This window comes from Sphaeramia orbicularis, chromosome 9 (assembly GCF_902148855.1).
Source record: "Sphaeramia orbicularis chromosome 9, fSphaOr1.1, whole genome shotgun sequence".
NCBI classification, from domain to species: Eukaryota; Metazoa; Chordata; class Actinopteri; order Kurtiformes; family Apogonidae; genus Sphaeramia; species Sphaeramia orbicularis.
In genome coordinates, this window is record NC_043965.1 from 17,861,874 (window position 1) to 17,885,715 (window position 23,842).

The window sequence follows — 23,842 nt, forward strand, 5'->3', positions numbered from 1 at the left end:
TGGAGATAGCTTTTTCCTCTGAGATTTTAAAAGAAATCCTTTCATAGCAGAACCATAAAGATGCAATGATATTGATGAAACAACTTTCTGAGATGCCTGTGCTGAAAAATGAAGGTCTAACTTCCCCTCAGCTGAATGTTAAATTGAAAGTCAATGTTGGGCGTTTAAAATTCTAGCAGCTAACAATGGCGGAGCAGTGTGAAATATACAGTAACAGAGTTTAGTGAGAACTTAGATTCACTTTACTTTTGCTTATAGAAGTAATGTGAGTTTCTGCTATTTAAGGATGTGTGGGGTCCAGTAAATACTTCACAGTAGGTGTTGGTGATATGGTAAAAATATCATATCACAATTTTAAAAAAATTAAATCCCGATCTCGATTTTATCACGATTCTTTACACTAATCTTTGAGACTAATTTGCAAGTTTCTGAACAGTGCAACCAAACAGTATGTGAAACATAGCCATGAAAGAAAAAAAATATTTAGCCCAAAGAACCTTCCAGAACATTTTTAATGTAGTTTGTGCAATTTTGCCAATGTGTGCCAAGAACATAAACATACTAAAATGTAAACAACACTCTGATTAAGTGCACACTTGAACATAAAAACTAAACTGCACTTGTTTTTTGAGGCAGCTTTCAATAAACATGAAAAGTAAAAAAAAAAAAAAAAAAAAAAATTATAAAACTACAGAACAAAATATCAATGAAGAAATGCCTGTTTCAAATAATACTCCAGGCTTCCAGAACAGGTGACTGGTAGCTCTGGTTTTTCAACTGGTAGCTAATCAGTGTATTGGGTGGTCTTGGGTGGAAGAAGAAGTCCAAAATGAGAAGAAGAATAACACAGGCACTCCAAAAAAGAATCAGTGTGGAACGTACTTACTACTCTTCTCATAATTGTTCTTCTTAAAGTTGTTTGCTTTAGTTTAATTCTACCTATTGCCTCTGGCTGTGGTGTGGCCGGTCTTCTAGTTCAGTTTAACTCTCGTATAGTTTGGGTTAGGGTTAGGGTCTGGCTGTGGTGTGGCTGGTCTTCTAGTTCAGTTTGACTCTCATATAGTTTGGGATGCTGTCTCTTCGGCTGATTGACCAGGTTCGTAGTGTTGACATACGTTATTCTAAGAGTACAACGCAATGGACCTGTATGTGGAGGATGTGGGGGACTCACGTCAGGCATACTGTGTGCGTACTGTGAGTGGCGCAGAATCTGTGAGCGCTGTCTGCAGATGTTTGAGGTTTCATAGTCAAGCGAACCAATTTCACTTTTAAAACGAGTTGATGTGTACGAACGTCCACGGAGTCAAGTACGCCCGACTCTGTGGGGGCCAAGTCTTAAGTTATAGACTTGCCCTGCCATTTTAAGTTTCACTTTCACTGCGTGTACTCATTGTGGGATACATACGGCATGGAACCCACTCCCATATAAACCCCCTGATTCCACGATCTCTCTGCTTTGTCGGATCGTCGATACGTTCTAATCCTTCACAATCTAATATTGTCATATCGCACACCCCTACTTCACAGGCTACCACTTTTGTTTGGTTCATGCAAGTTTAAGGTATTTCCAGGTCTTACAGAGGCATTTTGCACCAAATTAGATATTTTTGAACCAGTTCTGTGCAGGATTCTTGGAAAGTTGGTTTCATCAAGCAAAAGTAGCAGTTTTGTAAGGAACCATTGTTATTACAGGTGGATGATCAAGAAGGGCCTTGTACTATGTATATTGGATCCTAATATGATAAAATATTGTTCTGTTTATACCTTGGACAAGTTCAGCATGCAACTTTAACTTTTGATACTTTATAGACTGTGGTTGGTGGATTACCAATATCATCACTAAGCCTTTATTGTTGTATTCTATATCCTTCTAACCTATAAACGCTGCCATGGCCATTGATGTCCTCACAGTTCACACTTTCCGTCTAGGACAGGGGTGTCAAACTCATTTTAGTTCAGGGGCCACATTCAGCTAAATTTGATCTGAAGTGGGCTGAACCAGTAAAATAATAACATAATAATATATAAATAATGTCAACTCCAAACTTGTCTCTATGTTTTAGAGCGAAAAAAGTACATTTACATTATGAAAAGGTTTACATCTACAAACTATCCTTTCAAACAATGTGAATAACATGAACGAACTGAAAAAAATAAGTGTAATTTTAACAATATTGTGCCTCAGTTTATCATTTACACATGAACATTATAACTTACAGATCACAGTGGATCTACAAATACTCAAAACATATTGTAACAGGTGGAATATTTTTAAAATTGTACTTCTCTTAAGACATTTCAGGTTGTTCATATATTTGTTCACGTTAGTCACATTTTTTGTGAAATTATACTTTGTTTTCATGTAAATACATGAAAATATTTGCATTTACAAAGAAAAAATTTGGAGTTGTCATTATTTATTTGTTACTATGATTGTATTTTACCGATTTGACCCACTTGAGATTGAATTGTTCTGAAAGTGGAACCTGAACTAAGAGGATTGTTAATATCTTAGTGTGGTTTTTGCATTTCACAAATTCATCCCAAGGGCCGGACTGGACCCTTTGGCGGCCGGATTTGGCCCCCAGGCCACATGTTTGACACCTGTGGTCTAGGAAAACTCAATTATTGTTTGGTTGTAGATCAGACTCAGACATCTGAGTCCAGAACGTATTTAGAAATGTTTCATATAGGAATGTGAACTAGAATGTCGCCTGTACCATGTTGGTGGAAAAGGGCTCATTTCACATTATACTGATTGCATCCAGACGCAGTATTCAATGAAAAATTAAGTCAGAGTTTTTCAGACTTATTTAACCCCTAACACTAAATCCACCGATCTTCCTTTTCACCTGCCCCTTGCCCTAAAGACACTACACAAACACTTTCTAATGCCGCAGCGTCAAGGGAGGGATGGAAAGAAAAATTGAAAAAAAGAGGAGGAGCAGTAGGGAGAGAAGAAAAAGGGGATAAAAAGGCTTGTGAAGCACAGAGCACTCAGGGGCCTGCCTCTTGGGCTCTCCTTTCATGTTTGTGTACGCCTCAACTTGCTGATATTATCTTGGCCGCTCTTCCTGGCAGGGTGTCGGGAGAGGTTTCCACTGTGACCAGGCAGGGGCCTCTCTCTCTCACTGTGATTCCAAATGTCTCTCGGCCTTTCTCATCTCCCTCTTTCGGACTATGTTGGAACCCTCACCCACCTATCTGTATTGGTGCCCAACCCCCCCCCACACACACACACACCCCCTTCTGAAATAAAGTCCCTCTCCTAAATCACTGCTTCACCACGTTTCACGGCGCTTGGAGGGGCCTGGGTTCCCACTGCGCTCGTTTCCATGGTCACTGGGAAGCTCCTTGTGTCATGTGGCTCAAAGTGAGCCGTCCCTGGGCCGAATTACCCAGCTTTGAATGGGAGGCCAAATGACCATTATTAAACTTCACAGCTCAGGCCTCTATTTAAAGAAAGAAGAAAGGAGCCCTGGGGACTTCAGATGAGAGAGATGGAAGGCAAAGGGAGGAAACTGAGAAAAAGGGAGGTGAAGAAGAGAGGAGGGGAGGAAAGAGAGGAAAGTACCACTTAGGAGTTGTTTCTTTTTATTTTTACCCCCACCCTTACTTTGATTTTTGTTCTTAATCACAATTGTTATTTAAAAGTCAGACACCAGCCACAGCTAAACCCCTCCTGTCTGTCAAACAACAGCTAGAGAGGCAGGGCGGCGCTGGATCAAAAGATGAGCTGTGGAAAAAGTAAATCTCAGAAAAGATAGGAACAGACTTCCACCTACGTCAACCAAAGCCCTGTCTTTTCTCTCCATATCTCTGTCTAAGCCTGCTGCTTTGTAGGGGAATGTGCTTGTGGGCGTGAGAATCGTTGTGTCCTGTGCCCTGCTGTGTATGTCAGGGCCATGTTGTCTTTAAAAGCTTGGACCCACTACCTGGCACGGAAGCTGGAAACCAAAACCCCCTGGTCCCCACACAGCTAATCTGATGCCTGTCCATCCTACAGATGATTCTCTTGCGGAGAGTTAGCGGGGGTGAAAATGGCATCCCGCTCTTGTGGTTTAAACTTTCTTTCATGCTCCGCCAGGGAGCCAAGGTTAGGCCCAAGCACAAGGAGATGGACAAGAAGTGGTGTGAGTTTGAATATGTGTGTGTGGGACAGTGACATTAGAGCTGCCCATGCTATGAGACAATGAGGTAATGGAAGAGGAGAAACACAGGGACAAATGGGAGGGGGTAACAGTGGGAATGCACGCGGCAGAAACTGAGAGAGACTGGAACGTTGTTTATTGGACACCAATAAAACAATAAAGATGAGATGTAGATGGTGGACAGTGGTAGTTCATGGATAAATTTTCCTCAGTGATCAGTGTCTTTCCACTTATATTAAATATTCAGAATTCATCCATAGTTGCAAACTGTGTAAAGCAAAATGTGCATTAATTTTCTTTCAAATGTAGCAATGCAGAGAGATAATTTAAATGGAGTGCATCTTTATGTTAAAATCTGAATCTGTATTGTGCACTACTAAGCTGATTGATGTCACGGTTCATTACATCCATGTTTATAACATATATACATTTTCCAGTGTAAAGGATTGTGGTAAATTTTTAGGCAAAAGTAAAGAGACAAAGTCCCGCCCCTTCCAGCGTAACCCATGGGACCCAAGTTTTGGAGTCAGTACCAGTTTTTTTTCAAATCCGTTTGAAGTGTTTCACTATTTACACAAAATATATTTGTCAATTTAAAAAATAGTTCATGAGCAAATAAAGGAAGTTTGTAGCAAAGATAGTAAAGACACTTCTAGTTTTGCGCTTAATAACCATGTGGACTTCATTTCTTCATGCGATGCATTTCACTAAAATGAAAATGACTACTGCCTTGGCACATTTTTTCTCAGTCTTCAAGAGCAAGATGAAAACTTATCAAAGAGGTGAAAATCACTGTAAGTCTAGTCATGTTGCAGCTGCAAAGACATTATCAGGGACTTTATGTGTAGTCTTTATATTTGCATATTTTCCACAGTCTGAAAAAACATGTTTTAAATTCACAAGCTAAATGGTAGCATAAATCAAAAGGGATAAAATGAAAAGTTACCTCTTGCCATTGACTGCAATAGAATTTTAAATAAGGTCCCATGGGATACAGCACAACTCTTCACTGCCTCTCTTCTGCTCCTCTACAGCAGCAACATCATGCTAGAAGTGGCAAACATCGAACAAATGACTTTCTTCCAGCCCTATACAAACTGTAACACAAACTTCATGCTATTACATATGCACATGTATATCTTAGTAACTTACACGTACAATATAGTACAAGATAAAGTAGCAGTATTGTGTAATATTGGTTAGCGTAGAAATGGGTTCAGCTAGTATCTACAAATAATCAGGTCCTAGTAGCACAACACAGACTCCAATATAAACTTTAAAGAAGCTCACAAGCACGCACAAATCATACATATTCTTAAGTAAATATAGCTTGTTACTACCAGGCATAATACCCTAGCAGGTGTACACTATGATAGCCAGGGCCATAGTGTCGGCAAAATGACTCACTCTGATAAGAAAACAATGAGGCGTTTTATTAGAGTTGTCACTAAATTAAGTAAACACACTGGAATACCACACCGTCTTGCTGCCATCCTTTGTTCAAGTCCTATTTACAGCCACAGACATTTCCTGCTTTGATGTTATCTTTATCAGGACACAACAAAAGGAAAGGTAGTCGCTGTGTTTATTGAAGTGATGAACTCGGTCACCAGTTCACCTTTTTATATAGCAGCGATCCATTGCCTTTTATACTTATCTGCCCTTTTACTGGCAGATTTGTTCAACCAACAAAGACTGACAAAATACTTTTTTGAGGTGAAATCCTGCTATTCATACATTCATAAGGAAGAAAAGATAAAAAATAAAATAACAAGCCTCATTACTTTTGAAACTCCTTTTTCTGTACTGAGACTTATCACTGTCCTGCGTGAGGCGGCTGTTAGCAAATCTGCACAGCATGAGTATGAGTTACAGTAAAAACGGAGACTAAATGGGGGGTGAAGGGTTGAGTCCTGACCTGCTCTGCCTTCTTTACCCAGGAGAGAACTCAACTGCAGGCAGTAACAACAGCCCTCCACCGGCAGCAGGAGCAGCAGGATCTTTAGAGCATTACCAGAAAAAGAGAGAGACAACAACAGCAGCTTCTCTTTCATGCAAGCAGGGACATGGTCTCCTAATGCAGCTTCAAGGCAGAAAGAGATTAGAGAAAAACCAAATGAATTAAAAGACCTTTTAGGAGTGCATGTTCACACTGCAGCATCCTGGATGAAGGGAACCACAGATATGGTTTTGTTACTTATTTAGGGTAAAACTTAGCGTGTTGTTTGTTTTGGTGGTCCATGGTAACATTAAGCAACATATGCATTATTAAAACTGCATAAACTTGAAAGTGAGGAAAGTTTTCATGTACATCAGCTATAGTTTGCCACCTAAAGCTGGGAAAGATTGATATTTTTTTTTCCCTCTGGTATCATGCTTGAGCAAGAGAGGACTGCTGACATTTCACATGCCAACTTTATGTCTTTACATAAGCAGTTACTTTTTAGTTTCCTCCAGGTCTACGCATGTTTGGAGAACAGGTGAAACCACATATTATGTATTAACTTATATCAATCTTAAAGAGGTTGCAGTTTTGTCACAGTAATATAAACCCTTTAGACATCAGAGTTTGTTTATTTTTAATATTCAATTTTGATATCAAGATTTCAAAAAGCTGTATCTTGGAAGTGGTTTGAGATAAAGTTATACTGTAAATGACAAAAATATTTGTAATATTAAATTTACTCATATAATTTGCATATTGTGACGTCACAAGGGGCAGCCGTATTGGATTGCGTAACTTTTAGGTAAATTTAACTTTAAATATATTTACATGGAAGTTTTCTTTGTGTTTTTGTTTTTTTGTCATCTTATCCTTCAAATAAAAGAACTTAAACATTAGTAGAAAGTAAAAGGCAGTAAGTTTTAGTAGCTTTATAGCTGAGCAGCAGAGTAGCCAAATCTGTCCTTATCTAACCAAAATAAAAAACAAAAAACTTTACTTACTTACAAAAGGTGTATTTACACCTGGAAAGTCCTTTGGTCCGCTTATTTGGTCGGATTGAATGACGACTTTATTTTTTGGGTTGGATTACATTATCATTGCACTTTTTGCTAGTGGACCAAAATTTGTAAACAGAAGCACGCAAGTGACGAACTGCTCTAGCATTGGACAGAAAAGTTGGGGGCGGGGTGAATCAGAGGGCAGATGTTGATGCATCGGTGAAGGCGTGCTGCTCGCGGCTATGGTGGCTTGTCAAGCACAAAAAGGTGCATGGTTCCTTGGGTTGTTTCGGCTTGAGGCCAGTTATATTCACACCAGAAGTGAACTGGTCCAGTCAGTTTGGAAGTGGAGGTGGTCTCGGTCCGCTAGTTTGGTTCAAATCAGAGTTTGCATGTTTGTATTCACATCTTAAAAAAAAAGTCCGAACTTTCCAGGGGAACGAATTCTGGTCCGTTTTAAATGGACCAAACGAAGTAGGTGTGAATACACCCTAAACCAGTTTGGGACCATGCCTTTATAACTGGATTTTCTTCTTCGTTTTGATCAGAAACACGCCCTGAAATGGTGTTAGGATTGAAGGGGCACATGTCCGCCATCTATTGGTGGGAGGTGGTAACAAGATTTGACAACTGTATCTGGAGCTGTGATCTGTTTCATTCAGTTTTTCAGTTATTGACTTGGGCGCTTAAAGGATTAATACATTTAATCAAAAAGTTTACATAGAATAAAGCATTGGATGATTCCTTACACAGTATTTGTCAACAACAGAAAGTATTGTAAAATGAAATCTGAAGGTCTCATGGGATAAGACAGCAGTTGTTCAATGCTGCACCAAGCTTATTTAAATGAGAACAGTAAAAAATGACTAGTGACTAAAGGTTTTTTAGGTAACCTTTTGTTTCAGGAAGACAACATTAATCTATTTCCTCGGAAGGCAGAGAAAAACACTTACGGCTTGATATATTATGTTCCAACTCACTTGAAACAGGCAAACAAATCTAGTCTTTGGCTTGTCCTAACTTGCTCGCGACCTTGTCTTCCCTCACGTTATCTGACAACTGACATCTTGTGAAAAATATGGTAATTCTGAGTTTTGAAAAATGAAACAACTGGGAGACAAGAGAGTAATGTTCAAACTTCTACATTCTAGAGGAAGTGAATAGCAGACAGACAAGGTTCTAACGTCATTTATTTGCTCCCTATGTGTTAAAAAAATCCTAATTATCCTAAGTTGTAGTTAACCAGGAATCACTTTTATCTAAATGGTTCCTGTTTAGACACCAGGCTAAGAAGAGGCACTTAAAAAGTAGTATTCTTGTCTCTACCCAGAAAGCTTGTTTATTTTCCTGTGAATCACAAAAGGCTGGAGCCCAAAACCGGTAAGAAAACAACTTGGGAGGGACAGAGAGGAAAAGTGGAGGAAATTTAATTAGTGGTTGTCCATTCCTCCGGCCCCAGCGTTTGGTCTCGGCAGGGCACAGCGGTGGGCAGCGGGAGGAGAAAACACTTCTTGATTAGTGGTGCACTGACTCAGTGGATTTGCATCTGTGCATGTTTGTCTTGAGTGTGTGCACTTGATGCCACAAGACATCAAACCGAGGAGGGAGACAGGAAACGCCGCCTGTGGTGTACAACAAGAAAGACAAACAAGTCGGAGAGAAAGATGTTTAAAGCCTCCATTTACACAGAAACTGAGCCCAAAGAATGAGCCTCCTCCACCTATTTATCATTTATCACTAGTATGCAGCTGCCTTTTTCCTGTTAACACCGAAATGAATTCGCTGGAGAAGGAAAGGCACGATGAATGTTGTAACACAGTCTTGTTAGTTGATGAAAACCACAGTGTTTCCTCAGAAATCCTACTTCAGCACCACTTAACGAGAAGTGCTGAGCTGTTTTGAGGGTAATTATCTTTTTGTAATGTAACTCTAATGATGACTTTCTGCCAAAACCCTTTTAATTCTTACTCCAACTAAAAAAAAGTATTTCTAGTGTTCATCATCTTATGAGATCAGCTGAATATGTCTTGTGTTTACACTCTGTTACTTGTGTTGGTCTGTTTCTTGACTGAAATAGCTGTGAGAAATATTGTTGTCAATATAAAACATAAAGCCAGCATTTTTTTTATTATTAAACAATTAAAGACTTTAGTCAAGAACAGAAATTCCAAGACCACAAAGAGTAATTTATTCTCCCCCCAAGCACCCAAAACTCAGAAAAAGACATTTTTAAAGTAGTATTAGCCAGATACACTGGAAAAAATCCAAATTTTACCAAGTGTATTTTTCTCATTTCTAGTCAAAAATATGTCATCACACTTAAAATAAGACATAATCACCTAAAGAGTAACTCGTCAGTGAAGTATAAGAACTTATTTTCAGAAAATAGATCTTGAAAATCTTATTTCAAGAAATCTTACCATGATAATTTTCACTTGTTCCATTGGCAGATTTTTTTGCTTGAATTAAGCAAAAAAAAAAAAAAGCAAAAGCTAAGTGTTTTAGCTTGAATTAAGCAAAAAAAAAAAAAAAAAAGCAAAAGCTACTTTTTTTTTGGCTTGAATTAGGTAAAAAAAATCTGCCAATAGGACAAGTGAAAATTATCCTGGTAAGATTTCTTAAATTAAGATTTTCAAGATTTGTTGTCTAAAAGTAAGTTCTTATATCGCTCTGACAAGTTACTCTTTAGGTGATTGTCTTATTTTAAGTGTGATGAGATATTTTGACCAGAAATGAGAAAAATACACTTGATAAGATTTTGATTTATTTCCAGTATAGCAACACAAACGGTAATGTTAGCGTAGCACTCTTGTCCAATTTCTATTCACATATCATGGCTTTGTCTTAATCTCCAAATTGGTGACCTAAAAAAACAAGTCTGTGACACATTTTGGGTCCTGACCCAAAGGAAAGGCAAGTCTGTAATAATCAAGATTCAAGAAAAAAAAATCCCGAACAGCATGAGTAAACCGGATAAAATGGAGTTACTGGTAAACATGTGTTTATAGAGTCTGCTGGATTCAGTGTGGTACAGGAAGTGAATACAAGTGTGTAAAAGACAGAGTCGGGGCAGCGCTACCCCAGCACACCTCAGTCTCTTTAATGGGGACCGGCCCGGTGCCAAGTTCCTCTGGCAGGCCTCCTCAAAGGTGCCTCACACACACACATACACATAAACACACACACATTTTGATAGCACAATTCACTTGTATAATTCTGGTTATGCAATGGTGGGTGAATGGCCACCCCACATTGTGCACTGAGGCAGACACAGTAATGGAGGGGAGGGGGTGGTTCTGGTGGACCAGAGGAGGAAAGGAGCAGTGAGGGAGGAAAATGAAGTTATCACACAAGTTGAAATTTTCATGTTACATTGAAGGTTCAGTGTCCTAACATGACCACTTTTATAGAGACAATTGATGAAACACATCTACCCTTAGAAGAACCAGAGTGGATGCACGCTTATTGTGCTTTTTCTGTTTGTTCCTCTGCTGCGTTGCCCATTTGGGAATTTCAACCAGTGAACGGAGGAGATGTTACCCATGGGAACCAAGTTTTCCTCAGGGAGGGGTGACAATGTGAGCAACAGCCAGTACATACTGTATGTGTGTGCATGTGCGCCGGCTGGTCATGTACATGATGTTTTGGGTCTTGTGTTTTGTTAGATAGTGAGTTTATTACATCAGCCTCAAATCTCTCTGCCTTCTATCTTATCTGCAAAATGAACGTCTCCATCTGAATAACAAACCAAAAGCACACATCAGGCCTGAACAATAGATCAAAATAAAATCATAATATCCAATTTTTCTTTATCGTTTTTGAGCAAGGTGAAATATGTCACATTAAAAAGGAAGCACTGCAGTCCCACAAACAAAAGTCATATTGCTACAGACTGAGCAAAAGTCGCATCAATTTTAGATTTTATTCAGTGAAAAATAAATGCAAAAATCACCATCCCCTCTAGGAATCATAACAAAATTGTATTACCAGTAGAAATATACAGGGGTTGGACAAAATAATGGAAACACCTTCACCTCAAGATGATAATGCCCCAATCCATACGGCTAGAATTGTTAAAGAATGGCATGAGGAACATTCTAATGAAGTTGAACATCTCGTATGGCCGGCACAGTCCCCAGACCTCAACATTATTGAGCATTTATGGTCAGTTTTAGAGATTCAAGTAACACGTCGATTTCCACCGCCATCGTCACTAAAAGAGTTGGAGGGTATTCTAACTGAAGAATGGCTTAAAATTCCTTTGGAAACAATTCACAAGTTGTATGAATCAATAACTCGGAGAATTGAGGCTGTAATTGCCGCAAAAGGCGGACCTACACCATATTAAATTATATTTTGTTGATTTTTTTAAGGTGTTTCCATTATTTTGTCCAACCCCTGTATGTGCATCTTACTCATTGTCATTTACAATAGTGTTTAAAGGAGCAGCTCCCAGTTGGTGGTGATGTGTCTGTGTAGTTTGCCTGATAAATAGCAGGTGTGTATAGGACAGACTGTACTTGGCATTTGCTTTTTGTTCTCGAGTTGAGAGTTTTGGATCTTGTTGCATTAGAGCTGCACACTTAACCCACCTGCAATCAGTGTCCATCTGTGCAGTTATATAATGACAAAAGGCTGCAATGTAAAGGTCAGGTGTATGTTGATTTTTCTGAGTCAGAGACATGTACTGAGTAAAACATGCAAAAAAAAAAAAACAAATGCTCATTTCAAATAATCCATAATCTGTAAATTTTATATGCAAATACACTGAAATTGCAATATTGTCCACAAACATCACAATATGACTTTTTATACCAAACTATGCAGCCCTATTGGTGCGTTTTTGGTCTGTATAAACTTTTTCTGAGCCTGTGAATGTTTTTCTGCATTTCTGTGGTTGAAACATATATTAATGCCGCTTTAAGCATAACACATGATCTAATTTGAACCATTATCTCTTCAACTGATCTCGGATCAGCACCCTCGCTCGAAGACCCTCGATAAACACATACTTCCTGGCCTGTCCTCTTATCTGTACTTTTATATTAATGGCATTGTCTGTGCTCACTTAGTGCTTCAAGTGATTCTTTCCCCTGTGTGTTTACATTGGGTAAACTGAAGGCGGCTGAATGAAGAGAGGCTACGGGATGCTCGGCAGCCCCCTGTCCTCCACTGTGACACACAAGTGGATTTTTATGTGCTTCGTAAACATTTTTTTTTATGCAGCTTAGAAAATGCTGCCTCAGATGTCCCAAGACTCCCATAAAATGCTCCTACAGATGGAGCTTAGCAGCATTCAAATGAATATTAAACAGGAATTTGGGAGTTTAAGAGTGATGGGGGAGAATTTGGACGACCAAGAAGCCTGACCATGAAATATTTTACCTTACCTTTCCTTTTAGTCTGAAGATGTAGAATTTCCCAGAACTACTTTGGTGTCAGCTTCCAAATAATTTTTTTTTCTCTAAATCTAATCTTTAGTAATTTATCACCATTTATTATCACATTATCCTTTGCATTTTGCATTTTTTTTCAGTGTAAATCAGGTATTTTCCTGCATTTAATTCACTGATCATGGAGATGTTCATAAAAACTCAGAGTAAATTCAAAGGTTATTACATCAAAAAAGAGAAAACTGTGGAAAAATGGACTTTTAAAGCAAAATATATCAATAACTAAACATAAAAACAAGAATCTACAACTGCTGTCATTTGTTAACTCCATGGGTTTTACTGGTGAATCAATGTTGTAGAAGATGACAGTGTTTCCATGGTAACTATGTAGCCTCTGAACATCCAAATGGGTCATATCTGATGACCATGAAAAGATGAAAAACTGCATTTTACATCAATTATTTACATGGATTGATAGGATTACTGGATCAACAGGTATTAAACATTTTACATGACTTGATAGTTTTGGTCACCGGTAGATGTTTGGGTCTTTATGGGTTAAAAGATGGCATGATGACAACAATGATGAAAAGAATACAAATAATAATACATAAAATGAGGAAAAATAGCTTCTGATTTTTTTCATTCACCTTAATACATAGCTATCACACTCATCAAACTGACTGTCCCTGACCTTGTTTAGTGATGTTTTTCCCACAGATCTAAATGCTGATGTCACTTCAGTCAATCAATTATTACATGTATTGATAGAATAAGTGCATCAACAGGTATTTAACATTTTAGATCAGTAGATGCTTTTGGTCAGTGGTCAATGTTTGGATCTTTCTGAGTTAAATATAAGCAAAATGTGATCCATGACAAAAAAAAAGGTATTTGTTATAAATATTTCAGGAAGTGTTTATGTGTCTGTGGGAACAGGCAGGTCATTATATTGCAGTTGTCGTGACACAGCAGATAAAGCAGAACCAGCATGGCAGCATGGAGTGTCAAACCAGTTGATTACATGTCATACAGCCAGCACAATGATGTCAAGTAACTGTAAACAGAATAACATGTTATAACAAATTAACAGGCTGCCAGTGAAGTGTTAACATCAGACAGTAGGAGATCAGACGGATGGTGAGTAATGTGCTCGACAAACAGGGCGAATGACTGCATCCTGTTGCCATGAAAATGTCAAACTGAACCTGATGACTTGATATGCAAAAGTATAAAAGATAGCTTCACACATATCTCTTAAGAATTTTTTTTTTTCCCCTCAGTGCTGCTCAGGCCGCCGATCACACGACACGTAGTCATGTCGAAAAACTTCGATTTTATTTTAAATGTAAATAATGTCTTGGCACACTCAGCCGCTCTGAGAGGGAACAAGGAGGGAGGGAATGAAGGCGACCACATATAAGAAAATCCATGGGAGCAAAGTATGCCTTTATCTTTTAATAAACCGTAAAGCCAGGAGGCAACATGAAATTACAGCATAATGGCAGTGGAGAGTCTTCTGAAGACTTAATTGCCTTAATTATAGCAGAGCAGAGAGAGAGAGAGAGAGACATGGAAAGGAAAGCGGGTGGAGGAAGAAAAAGACAGGAGGGAAGCAAAGGAGAAGAAAGGAAAGATGTCGTAATAGTAGATCCAGTGTGTGTCCAGATGTTGCAGGTGTAATCCAGGTGTGTGTGTGTTTACATATGAGCGCATAACCCTCAGTTCCATATGCATTTGTACATTTTTCAGCACATATTGCTTCAGCATGTTCTCAGGCGTTAATATACAAATCCTAAGTCCCAGTGAAGCGCAACACCGAGAAAAGTCTGTTTCCAGACGAGTAAAAAATTTCTCTCCCTCAGATCTTACAAGCTGGCAGGCTTACTTAGGGATGCTAAACATAGCTTTCATTTTCCTCTGTGTCTAGACTGAGTTCTCAGTACTTTCTTCTGCGGTTTCTGTTCACTCGGAGAAGATTGTACCCTAATTCTCATGCCTCCAAGCCAGCGGGAAGTTTGTTTAGCCAGCAGTATTGCGAAGTACCTGTGAACACCCCCCCCCCCTTCCCTCCCTCCCATTCCCTCTGTGTGCAGTTCAGATCGAGGGTTTTTCACATTGTTTTTCTTGACTTTTGCATGACACTCTACAAAGTTTGAAATCTATGAATGTGTATGAGGTTTGTGAAAACTCAGCAGTGCACCTTAGGTGTAATATTAATAACAGAGACAGACTTTATTTTATCTGCCTTCAATTTACTATAATGCTCTGGGAAAAACTACAAAGAGAGTAGTGTTTTGTTAGTCAATTCTTTCCATGATTAGACACAAATCAAGACACAGGCCCTTTTGTCTACTTATATCTGCTTTGTCTCAAATACTGCAGCTCGATGTACTGTTTTCTGATTAATTCCGCTGAAAAATAGATTCAAAAATGAGCAGAATTCAGAGAATGTTTATAGTTGGTGCCTTATTGCACCACTCAGCCTTCAAATATTGGATTCCTTCATGTCAAGATCTTATCTCTAATCACTGGAAGGATCATTAAAAGTGTGTTTTTGCATCATCTTCAGTCTGATGAGGTTTGATGTTCACTTGCAGTCAGAATTGATAGGATAGTCAGTTCCCAGTTTATTCATTTTCTGAACGAGTTTGGAGCAAACGCCCCTATTTGCACACAATATTGTACACAAATGCATCCTAACTGCACATACTGGTTAATGCACTGGACTGTACATACTGTGTTTTACATTTCTTTTCTATATATAATGCACATATTCTTGAGTGTTTTCGTATTTTTCTTTTTTTATCTAGCCGAGAACTACCTCTATGAAACATTTCGTTATGTGCATGTAATCATACAACAATCTTATGTTAAACAGTGTTTAACCAGTGGTGTTCATTTTACAACATGCAAAACACCTGAAGAGAGAAATGCATTACGACATTCATAACTTCAGAAATATTTATCCTTACTTTGCTGTCCGAGGTGGTAGTTTTTCTTACTTTTTTTAAACGGGGTCGGGAAGGAGATGTGTCATGTTTTATAAGAGCCAGTTTGCCTGTGGGTGCATTTTTGTTGTCGTCAGGCAAGTCTCTGCACTGCAGCGCAGGCCTGCCCGAGTGGAGATTCTTAGGAGGGAGATCTCTTTCTTCTCAAAGCGTCTTACCAAGAGCTATTAATTATTAACTGAGAGAGCTAACATCAAAGCAGCAGACTTGTGCTGAATTAAATGGGGGCTGGAGCCTGGCAGTGTGGAGCTGAGAGGAAAACTGGGTGAGAGGGAAAAGCTGAGTGAGATTTCACTCTCTTCGCTTTTGAACTTTCCAAGCACAAAAGTTGAAAAGGGAAGAGAGAGCGTTGTTAGTTTATGTAAAGGAGGCAAGACGAAAGAGAAAGTTGAAGCTTTTTTTTTATTTATGGCGCTGCTGTTTTTAATGCTGCTGCATTTGATAAGGCTTTCATTCAACACTAGGAAAGATTGAATCGGTTTGCAGGGTTAATTAGTCTTTAATGAGCTATAAAAGCCTGATTCATAAACATCTTGTCTGTGGATTAAACTTAGGGGAAATCTAATTGAGACGTACACAGCTCGTACACTTCAGAGTGGTGAGGTGTTTATATTTTCCCCTGATGCTGATTTACACTCCAGAGTTGGATTCACGGTGCGGTACATATGCCACCCCGTATATCAAAGGCCTTTTGTTAGTTGGATCCATTTCCCTCCTGCTCAAACATGTCCGTGCAGTCGTAGTCCCACCACACTCTACGTTACATACCTGCAGCGAGGAAGACCCAGGTCAGCCTTCGCAAGGCTCACTCGTACTCACACTGTAAAAAAATCCAATGTATATTCTGTGTTTAAGAGGAATTATTGACAGCGGTTGACTCTGATGCTTTTGAGGAAAAATAAATACAGCTCAGACCGTTAATAGCGACCATTTGGCGGGAAACGCTGGCGCAGCTGAAACCAAACCTACCTCTGCGGCAACAATCACTTTTGCAGCTACATTTAATCATTAACCGCTTACCTGAAGTGATGTCAGTAACACAAACAAAGCTGAGTTGTATACATTTGGCAGCCGCGCGGTATTTCTTCAGAGGTTTAGAGAAAACGGAGTATTGCGTTAGAGGGAACAGTGTTTAAAATCTACACAAACACTGATAAACGGCTGAAGAAAGTGCTCGCAAGTGGCGTTAAAAGAATAAGACCGTGCACTTGAAATATTTGATTGATATCAGTATGAAGTAGTTTGCATTGTGAGGAGTATAAAATGAGAAATTACTGCGGGCATGATTTAATGTTTGCTGAGTTTTGGGGTAGTTGTTTAAATTTATTGGTGTGATTCTAACACCGGCAGAGGGTTAATAAAGTAAAGAAGAAAAACAGAATAAAGCACTGGAGCTGTGTGCTATGATATAGTTCCTTAGAATCAAGAAATGGTTCATTTCATATCTATATAATGATACACATCACAATATAGCTGTAAGTATAAGCAAGGAAACACTCATTTCTTGTGAAATTGGGAAAAAAAGATACAAGTTACTATAAGAATGTATATTTGTGCATTTTTCTGCTTTTATTTAAAACGTTTGTTGTAATTTTTGCTTAATTATCGGACAAAAGATCAAACTAGAATGTGTTGAATCAAAAAAGGTAAATGGAAAACAAAACACTGTAGTTGCAAACAAAATAAATATAAGCCTAAATGAGCAAACATATCAAAACTAAATGAGCAGTAGAACTAGTGAATAAAGGAAAGGAAAGGAAAGGAAAGGAAAGGAAAGGAAAGGAAAGGAAAGGAAAGGAAAGGAAAGGAAAGGAAAGGAAAGGGCATGCATCCATGTCATGTGGAAGAGCACAAAGCTTCATCCAAATGATGTCAACTCATTTAGATGAACTCAGTCATTTTAATATTGTGACACAGTATATATTATTTAATTTAACGACATATCTCAGTGTCTTGACAAGTAAGAAACTGAACCTTTGCATCATAATACACTTACACCACTGGACTGCTCTCTCCATAACTGAGGGAATATGTTTCTAAATAGTGTTTGTCAGCCCTCCACTCATCTTTTAGGGACGATGCCATGGAGACCCATCTCATCACACATTTAATAACACTCTTTTCCTCTTATTTCACTTCAAATATTAAGATGACAAGGTTTTTGCAGTGCACCCTCGGTCACTTCAGACATCCATTCCACTGCATTCATCAGACAAAAGAAGCAGAAACTTGCTCAACATCCCATTGTCGAGTGTTGTTGCCTCAGAAATCAACGTGATGGGTTGAGAAAAGAGCCACTGCGCCTCCCCCGCACATACCACTTGTTCCCAACTCTTCTCTCTGTTGTTCTGTGGAAGTGCCTCCAGACCGGAGTGGTGACACTCTCCAGCCACTCGGCAGCAGAGTCACAGCGCTGTACATTGTCACTTTGATCTTCACCACCCCTCCTCTCTCTTCCCTTTAGTTATGAAGAGCGCTGGCGAGAACCCAAGGGCACTTGATAATACCAGGATATGATCCCAGCCGCGCTCTTTAAGATCACATCAAAACCTTGTCTAAATAGGGCACCGTGAAACATGCAGGGTGAGAACGGGTTGTAGGGCAAAGCATGACTTAAGATAAAGGACCTCTTTTTTTTTTCCGCGATGAGGGGAAACCAATTTGGATTCTGCAAGGAGATACTTGGGGTTCTGCAGATCCAAGCATTTCCTTTATCTTTTGCCTTTAGCAGAAGTCTTCAAAAGACCTCTGTGCTCTGACTTTCTCTTCTCTCACATGAAAGAAACCCACATTTATAGCTGTATAGTAGTGTAAAGACGTCCTTGATAACTTTATGCAACTTTTCAGTGCACACTGAAAAGTTCAGAGTTTACTGCAACACCAGTGCAGAGATGAGGCAGAAGTTTAAGTCATGTTATTAGTGTGACTTAAGTTTGGAGACATCATGAAGTCTACGGAAAAATGAAGAAAACATGTGGATCCCAGAAAACCCTATCAATACTTGTTTACTTGGAAGTTGATTCTAGTTTTGGTTCTCCTTTCTAATTTCATTCCAGAGGACCTGTGGTTACACTTAGGCAGACAACTCCCTCTAGTGTCTTGAGTGTGTATGTGTCGACCTGGCCTCACATGGTCAATGGTGCTGCTGACAAATTGTTGCTTTTCTAACTTGTTGACTATATCTCATGACCTCTTTTTCTGTGTTTGCAGGCGAAGAGAGCAGTGCAGAGGGGAGCCACGGCCGTCATCTTTGATGTGTCAGAGAATCCGGATGCCATCGACCAGGTTCGTAGACTACACACCTAGAATTATCCAGGCATTCACACGCTGGCGTTTCAACAACACTGAAATACTCTAATCTGTCTGGGTCGGCCTGTGAAAGGCGCTCTGCTTTTTAGTTGTGAATAAAGCGCAGGAGCATGCCCTGCCCTTCTGACTGGAGCTGTTTGTACAAACAATGATCTTACTATCTTTAGTTCTGTTCAAAAGCATGTGGATCAGCCTTGTTCATTCAACCATTCTGGACCTTTGAGCTCTTACTTGTGTTTGGAGGAGTGCGCTGCTCTGTGAGAGGCCTGAAAATGGATATCGAGGTTCAGCTTTCACTAGACCATGACCGTACTTTGTTGAGCTCATAATTGCACAGGTAGCGAGCGCTAACACACATTACCTCATCCCTTAAGACCACGGATCTGTCTGTGAGTGCACGTTAGGCTGCAGGAAGAACAAAGCTGAAGCCTACGCTCTTTCTTTTAGTCACAAACACCATCGCATACTTCCAATCTTTCTTATGCGAAGTATAATACGCAAGTCTGTGTGCCTTTGTCGCAAGAATTCTCCTGTGGTATTCATCCTCGCCACACCAGGCCTGGACTTGCAGGTTTTTTTTTTCCTTTTCTGCTCCTCTTCTTCTTCTGTGCTGCTGGGTCGTAAAGCGCGTAGCTGAGAGATAAAAGGGATTGCGCAGAGACCACATGAAAGGGAGCGCTGGGCGGCTGTGTTAAATTCCCCTGAGAGGCTTTTCCAGTCAGAGCAGCCCGATCAGCAGAGACAGGACCCACAAGGCCGTGGGGCAGGGAGGAGGAGCTTACAGGGAATTAAAGTCCTGGGGCTGAAATTAGGAGAAGCTTCATAAAGTTCATGTACTTGACCTCTTCTTCCTCTTTATTATTATTTTTTGCTTAACATGAGATGAACTGCTGCACGTGGCTCCAACATTTTCAAAGTTGTTCATAAACAGGCTTCAGTTTTTCCTCACAGTAGAACTTATAGATCTGCTACTTCACTATGCCGTTTTGTTTATCAAAACAAATCTAAGTCCTTGGTGGAGTCGTTCTCTCAAAGAGGGAGCAGCGCAACCAGAGTCGAGCAGGAGATCAAAAAGTTTCAGCGTCTATACTTTTAAACCAGAACATACCGTATTTCACTGGGGAACATGACGACAGCACAAGAAATAGAAATGCGAATATCCTCGGTATTTCCCTTGGGCTTTTCAAATTACAGATTCCAACCAGCAGACGAGAGAGGAGAACAGAGGGAGAGGAGGAGTGAAAGGAGTATGTCAACTGACTCGAAAGCCAGAACATACTATTCATTGACTATTTCCTCCTGCTCCCTCTGGCAATCCGTAACCGCAGTTTCCATGTCTTTAGCCTCTTGGTCTTTTTTTTTTTTTTTTTTTTTTTAAATGTGTCTCTCCCCCATCGGTTGGTAAAGGACAAGTTCATGCCTTTGGCTTTTTATGAATACACATTATTTACATCAGTGAGCAGGTCTCATAATGAAGCAATGTGTACCTGCAAACCTTGGACATTTCACAGTCATCTAGTAGCTCCACCAATCAGATGCATTCGAGTTTTAACAGCATCACAACGATGAGAGTGAAGATGGACAAATACACTGTCAAATACTGATGTCACACTTTTTTGTATTAACCCTCAAAGACCTAACCAGCCAATAGATACCATTCATCTATCAATACATGTAAGATAAGATAAGATACTTTATTGTCATTATACAAAATGCGCAATGAAATTTAGGTGCACTGTCAGGATGCGGACTCATAAATAGTAATAATAACTATAAAAATATATAATAAAAACAAATATATGCATCACTCACATATCAACATTCATTCATTTACTCACACATCAACATTCATTCCATTATCACACAGCAGTACGTGACACACATATCAGTACCAATGTATGCAGCAACCAAATAGTGCAAATAAAAATGCAAATAAATGTAAATAATTCAGGGAAAAAAGGAGGTTCTCAGCTTTTCACTGGCATCAGATGTGACCCATTTGGCCCTGTAGTAAACATGGAAACACCATCATTTAATGCAACAATTATTCATCAGTAAAACCCATGTGATTTAACAAGTGACTGTGAATTTTGATGGTTAATGTTAGCTAATGCTATATTTTGTTTAAAAAGTCACTTTTTCTTCAAGTTTTTTCTGTTTTAATATAATAACCTTTGGATTTACTCAGAACTTTTATGAACATCCACATGGTCACTGATTTAAAACAAAAGAAAATACCTGATTTATACTGAAATATGGACTGAAATAGAGGATAATTTTATAATAAATGGAGATAAATCACTTAGGAAAGGTTAAAAGTAGAAGAAATATTTGGAAGTTTCCACAAAAATCAAAGCAAAACAAGCGGATTTAATTTAATTATTAGTTTGTAAAAAGGGGTGGGAGTCAATAAGTTACACTTCTTCCCACTCCTTTTTGAGCACAGAAAAATTTTGTTTGACCATATTGTATGGTTCTTTGTTATCTGATGATTCTATGTGCTCGAAATAAAACTACACTCCTACTACTACTACTAAAACAGGTTAAAGCCTTCAAATTATTAAATGTTGCAGAAAAATTATTCACTTAATGTAATCCCACCTGTAGGAATTAACAATGTAAAAAAACTCCAACATTGTAAATGAATGTTTAATATATGATATGTGTATATAAATCTAAGAAAATTACGTTTCTTTCCTATTTCAGACACATTCCCACAATTTCACATGAGCACCCCCAAAAAAAATGTATGCATGATTCTGTTTGCATTAGTCGATGTGTCATTTATCATTTATGTGCCCTATCTTGTCTTCACAGCTCAATCAGGTTTCGGAGGATCCCCTGAAGCGGCCGGTGGTGTACGTGAAGGGCAACGACGCTGTGAAGTTGATGAACATCGTCAACAAGCAGAAAGTGGCTCGCGCTCGGATACAACACAGACCACCGAGGGTAAGGGCTCGTGCCAAACCCGAAACCGCTCAGTGTGTCGATGACATCAGTGTGTGAGTGTGTGTGCGAGAGTCAAATCCGATGCACATGTGAGGAACATGAGGAAAGAGAAAGAGGACATGTTTGTGAGGCCCACGCTCCAAAGTACAGCGCCGAGACGTTCTGAGATGTGAAGACAAACGAAAATTCCAGCTGTGAAATCTGACCCTTCCCTTTCTTCTCTGCTCTCCGTTGCCCTCAGGCCGAGGACATTTGCACGGCACTGCGAGAGATTAATATCACCCATTCAAAGAGCTGTTTGTTTGCTTGGAATATTTGATAAGAGACCAGCGCACTATGAGGTCAAATAACTTGACATAATGAAAGCCCAAGAGAAAAGACTGTCTGATAAGAGAAAGTTTACTGACAGAGAACTTAACAATCAGGCCTTCAGTGTGTTTTCAGCACTTTTTGATCTCGGGCACTGAGGCTAATATCAAAGGTCAGCCTCTTTAATTTGGTCCGCTTCTTCCTATGCACCAAAAAGACAAACTGTCCAGTCACTTTTCTTGTTTAACAGGGTTGTTTCAGTTTGATCAGGCCCATCAGTCAATGTCAAAACAGCATTTCACAAACTATTGATATTGAAAGAACTTGGCTCTAATACAAGATTTCTCAGTTGGAATTACTGACATTTAGGGAATAAAATCACTTTCATCTACAGCAGTTCTGGCTTCATTTATTTATATGTTTATTACTTTGACATGTTTAAGAGCTTATATCGGTCTGCCGTTCCATACAACTACATACAGGTAGTACAAGTGAATAACTTCACTAACCCATGTCTGTTCTGAAAAAGCACAAGCAAACCACATGTGGAGTTTCATTGTGTTTTCTTTTTTTTTTGTATAATGAAGAGTGAATGGTTACAACAACAATGTCAAACTTATTTTCTTTCAGGGGCCACATTTAACCCAATTTTATCTCAGGTGGGCCAGACCAGTAATATAATAGCATAATAGCCTATAAATAATAACAACTCCACATTTTTATCTTTGTTTTTGTGCAAAAAAAATAACATTAAATTCTGAAAATATTTACATTTGCAAACTATCCAAACAAAACAGATGTGACCTGAGATAACTGAAATTTTTAAAGAAAAATAAGTGCAATTTTAACAATATTATGCCTCAACTTATCATTTATACATGTGCGGTACAGATTCAATCTACAAAGGCACAAAACATTCAGTAACAGGCAGAATATTATTAAAGTTGCGCTTAATTTCCTTTAGACATTTCAAGTTGTTCATATTTGTCCAGCTTATTCACATTTTATTGTTAAAGGATAGTTTGTTAATGTAAATATTTTGAGAATTCTATGGTTTTTTTGCACTAAAACAGAGAAATTTTGGCATAATGTAATTTTTTCTTTCCACATTAAACCAAGTCATTATTTTTAGGCTGTTAAATTATTATTTTACTTAAGTTCACATTGGTCTGTTTGTGGCCCCTGAATTAAAATGCGTTTGACTCCCTTGACTGTTAATATCTTCAGTGTAATTTTTGCACTTTCTAAATTTATCCCTTGAATAGAGCTGCACAATGTATCGTTTGAGCATCATCATCGCGATGTACATGTGTGCAATAGTTACATCGCAGGTCCTGCAATGTAGGAGGCAAATGAACTCAACGTGTTCTCATCTAATTTCAAGGGTACCTGACACACACTGTGCGCAACGATCCACCAATCACAATCATTCTTAATCAGTTTGGAGTGAGTCGGTGGTAACAACATTGAAAAATGAGCAACGAACCAGAGAAAATCGCCATAAATGAAGACTTGGTGCCAAAAAGAAAAGCAGCGTCAGTTATCTGGAATTATTTCAGCTACAAGAAGGATGATATTGAAACACGTGTTCTGTGTCGATAGTGCCTTGCACCTGTTGCCACAACGAGAGGAAACACAACTAATTTGTTTGACCATTTACGTCGTCACCACACAGCTACGCTACAAAAATCAAAATCTTACCAAGTATATTTTTCTCATTTCTAGTCAAAATATCACATCACACTTTAAATAACACATAATCACCTTAAGAGTAACT

General features: G+C 38.9%; 1 protein-coding gene across 2 annotated transcripts in view; it reads left to right on the top strand.

Moving 5' to 3' along the window:
* znrf3 (zinc and ring finger 3) overlaps positions 1 to 23,842 on the top strand; it is a 78,292-nt gene that overhangs the window by 44,787 nt on the left and 9,663 nt on the right. For both annotated transcript variants that reach the window (XM_030143756.1, XM_030143757.1), the window contains exons 3-4: positions 18,709 to 18,783; positions 21,625 to 21,756. In XM_030143756.1, the coding sequence (XP_029999616.1) occupies positions 18,709 to 18,783; positions 21,625 to 21,756 (207 nt within the window). The remainder of the gene's footprint in view (positions 1 to 18,708; positions 18,784 to 21,624; positions 21,757 to 23,842) is intronic.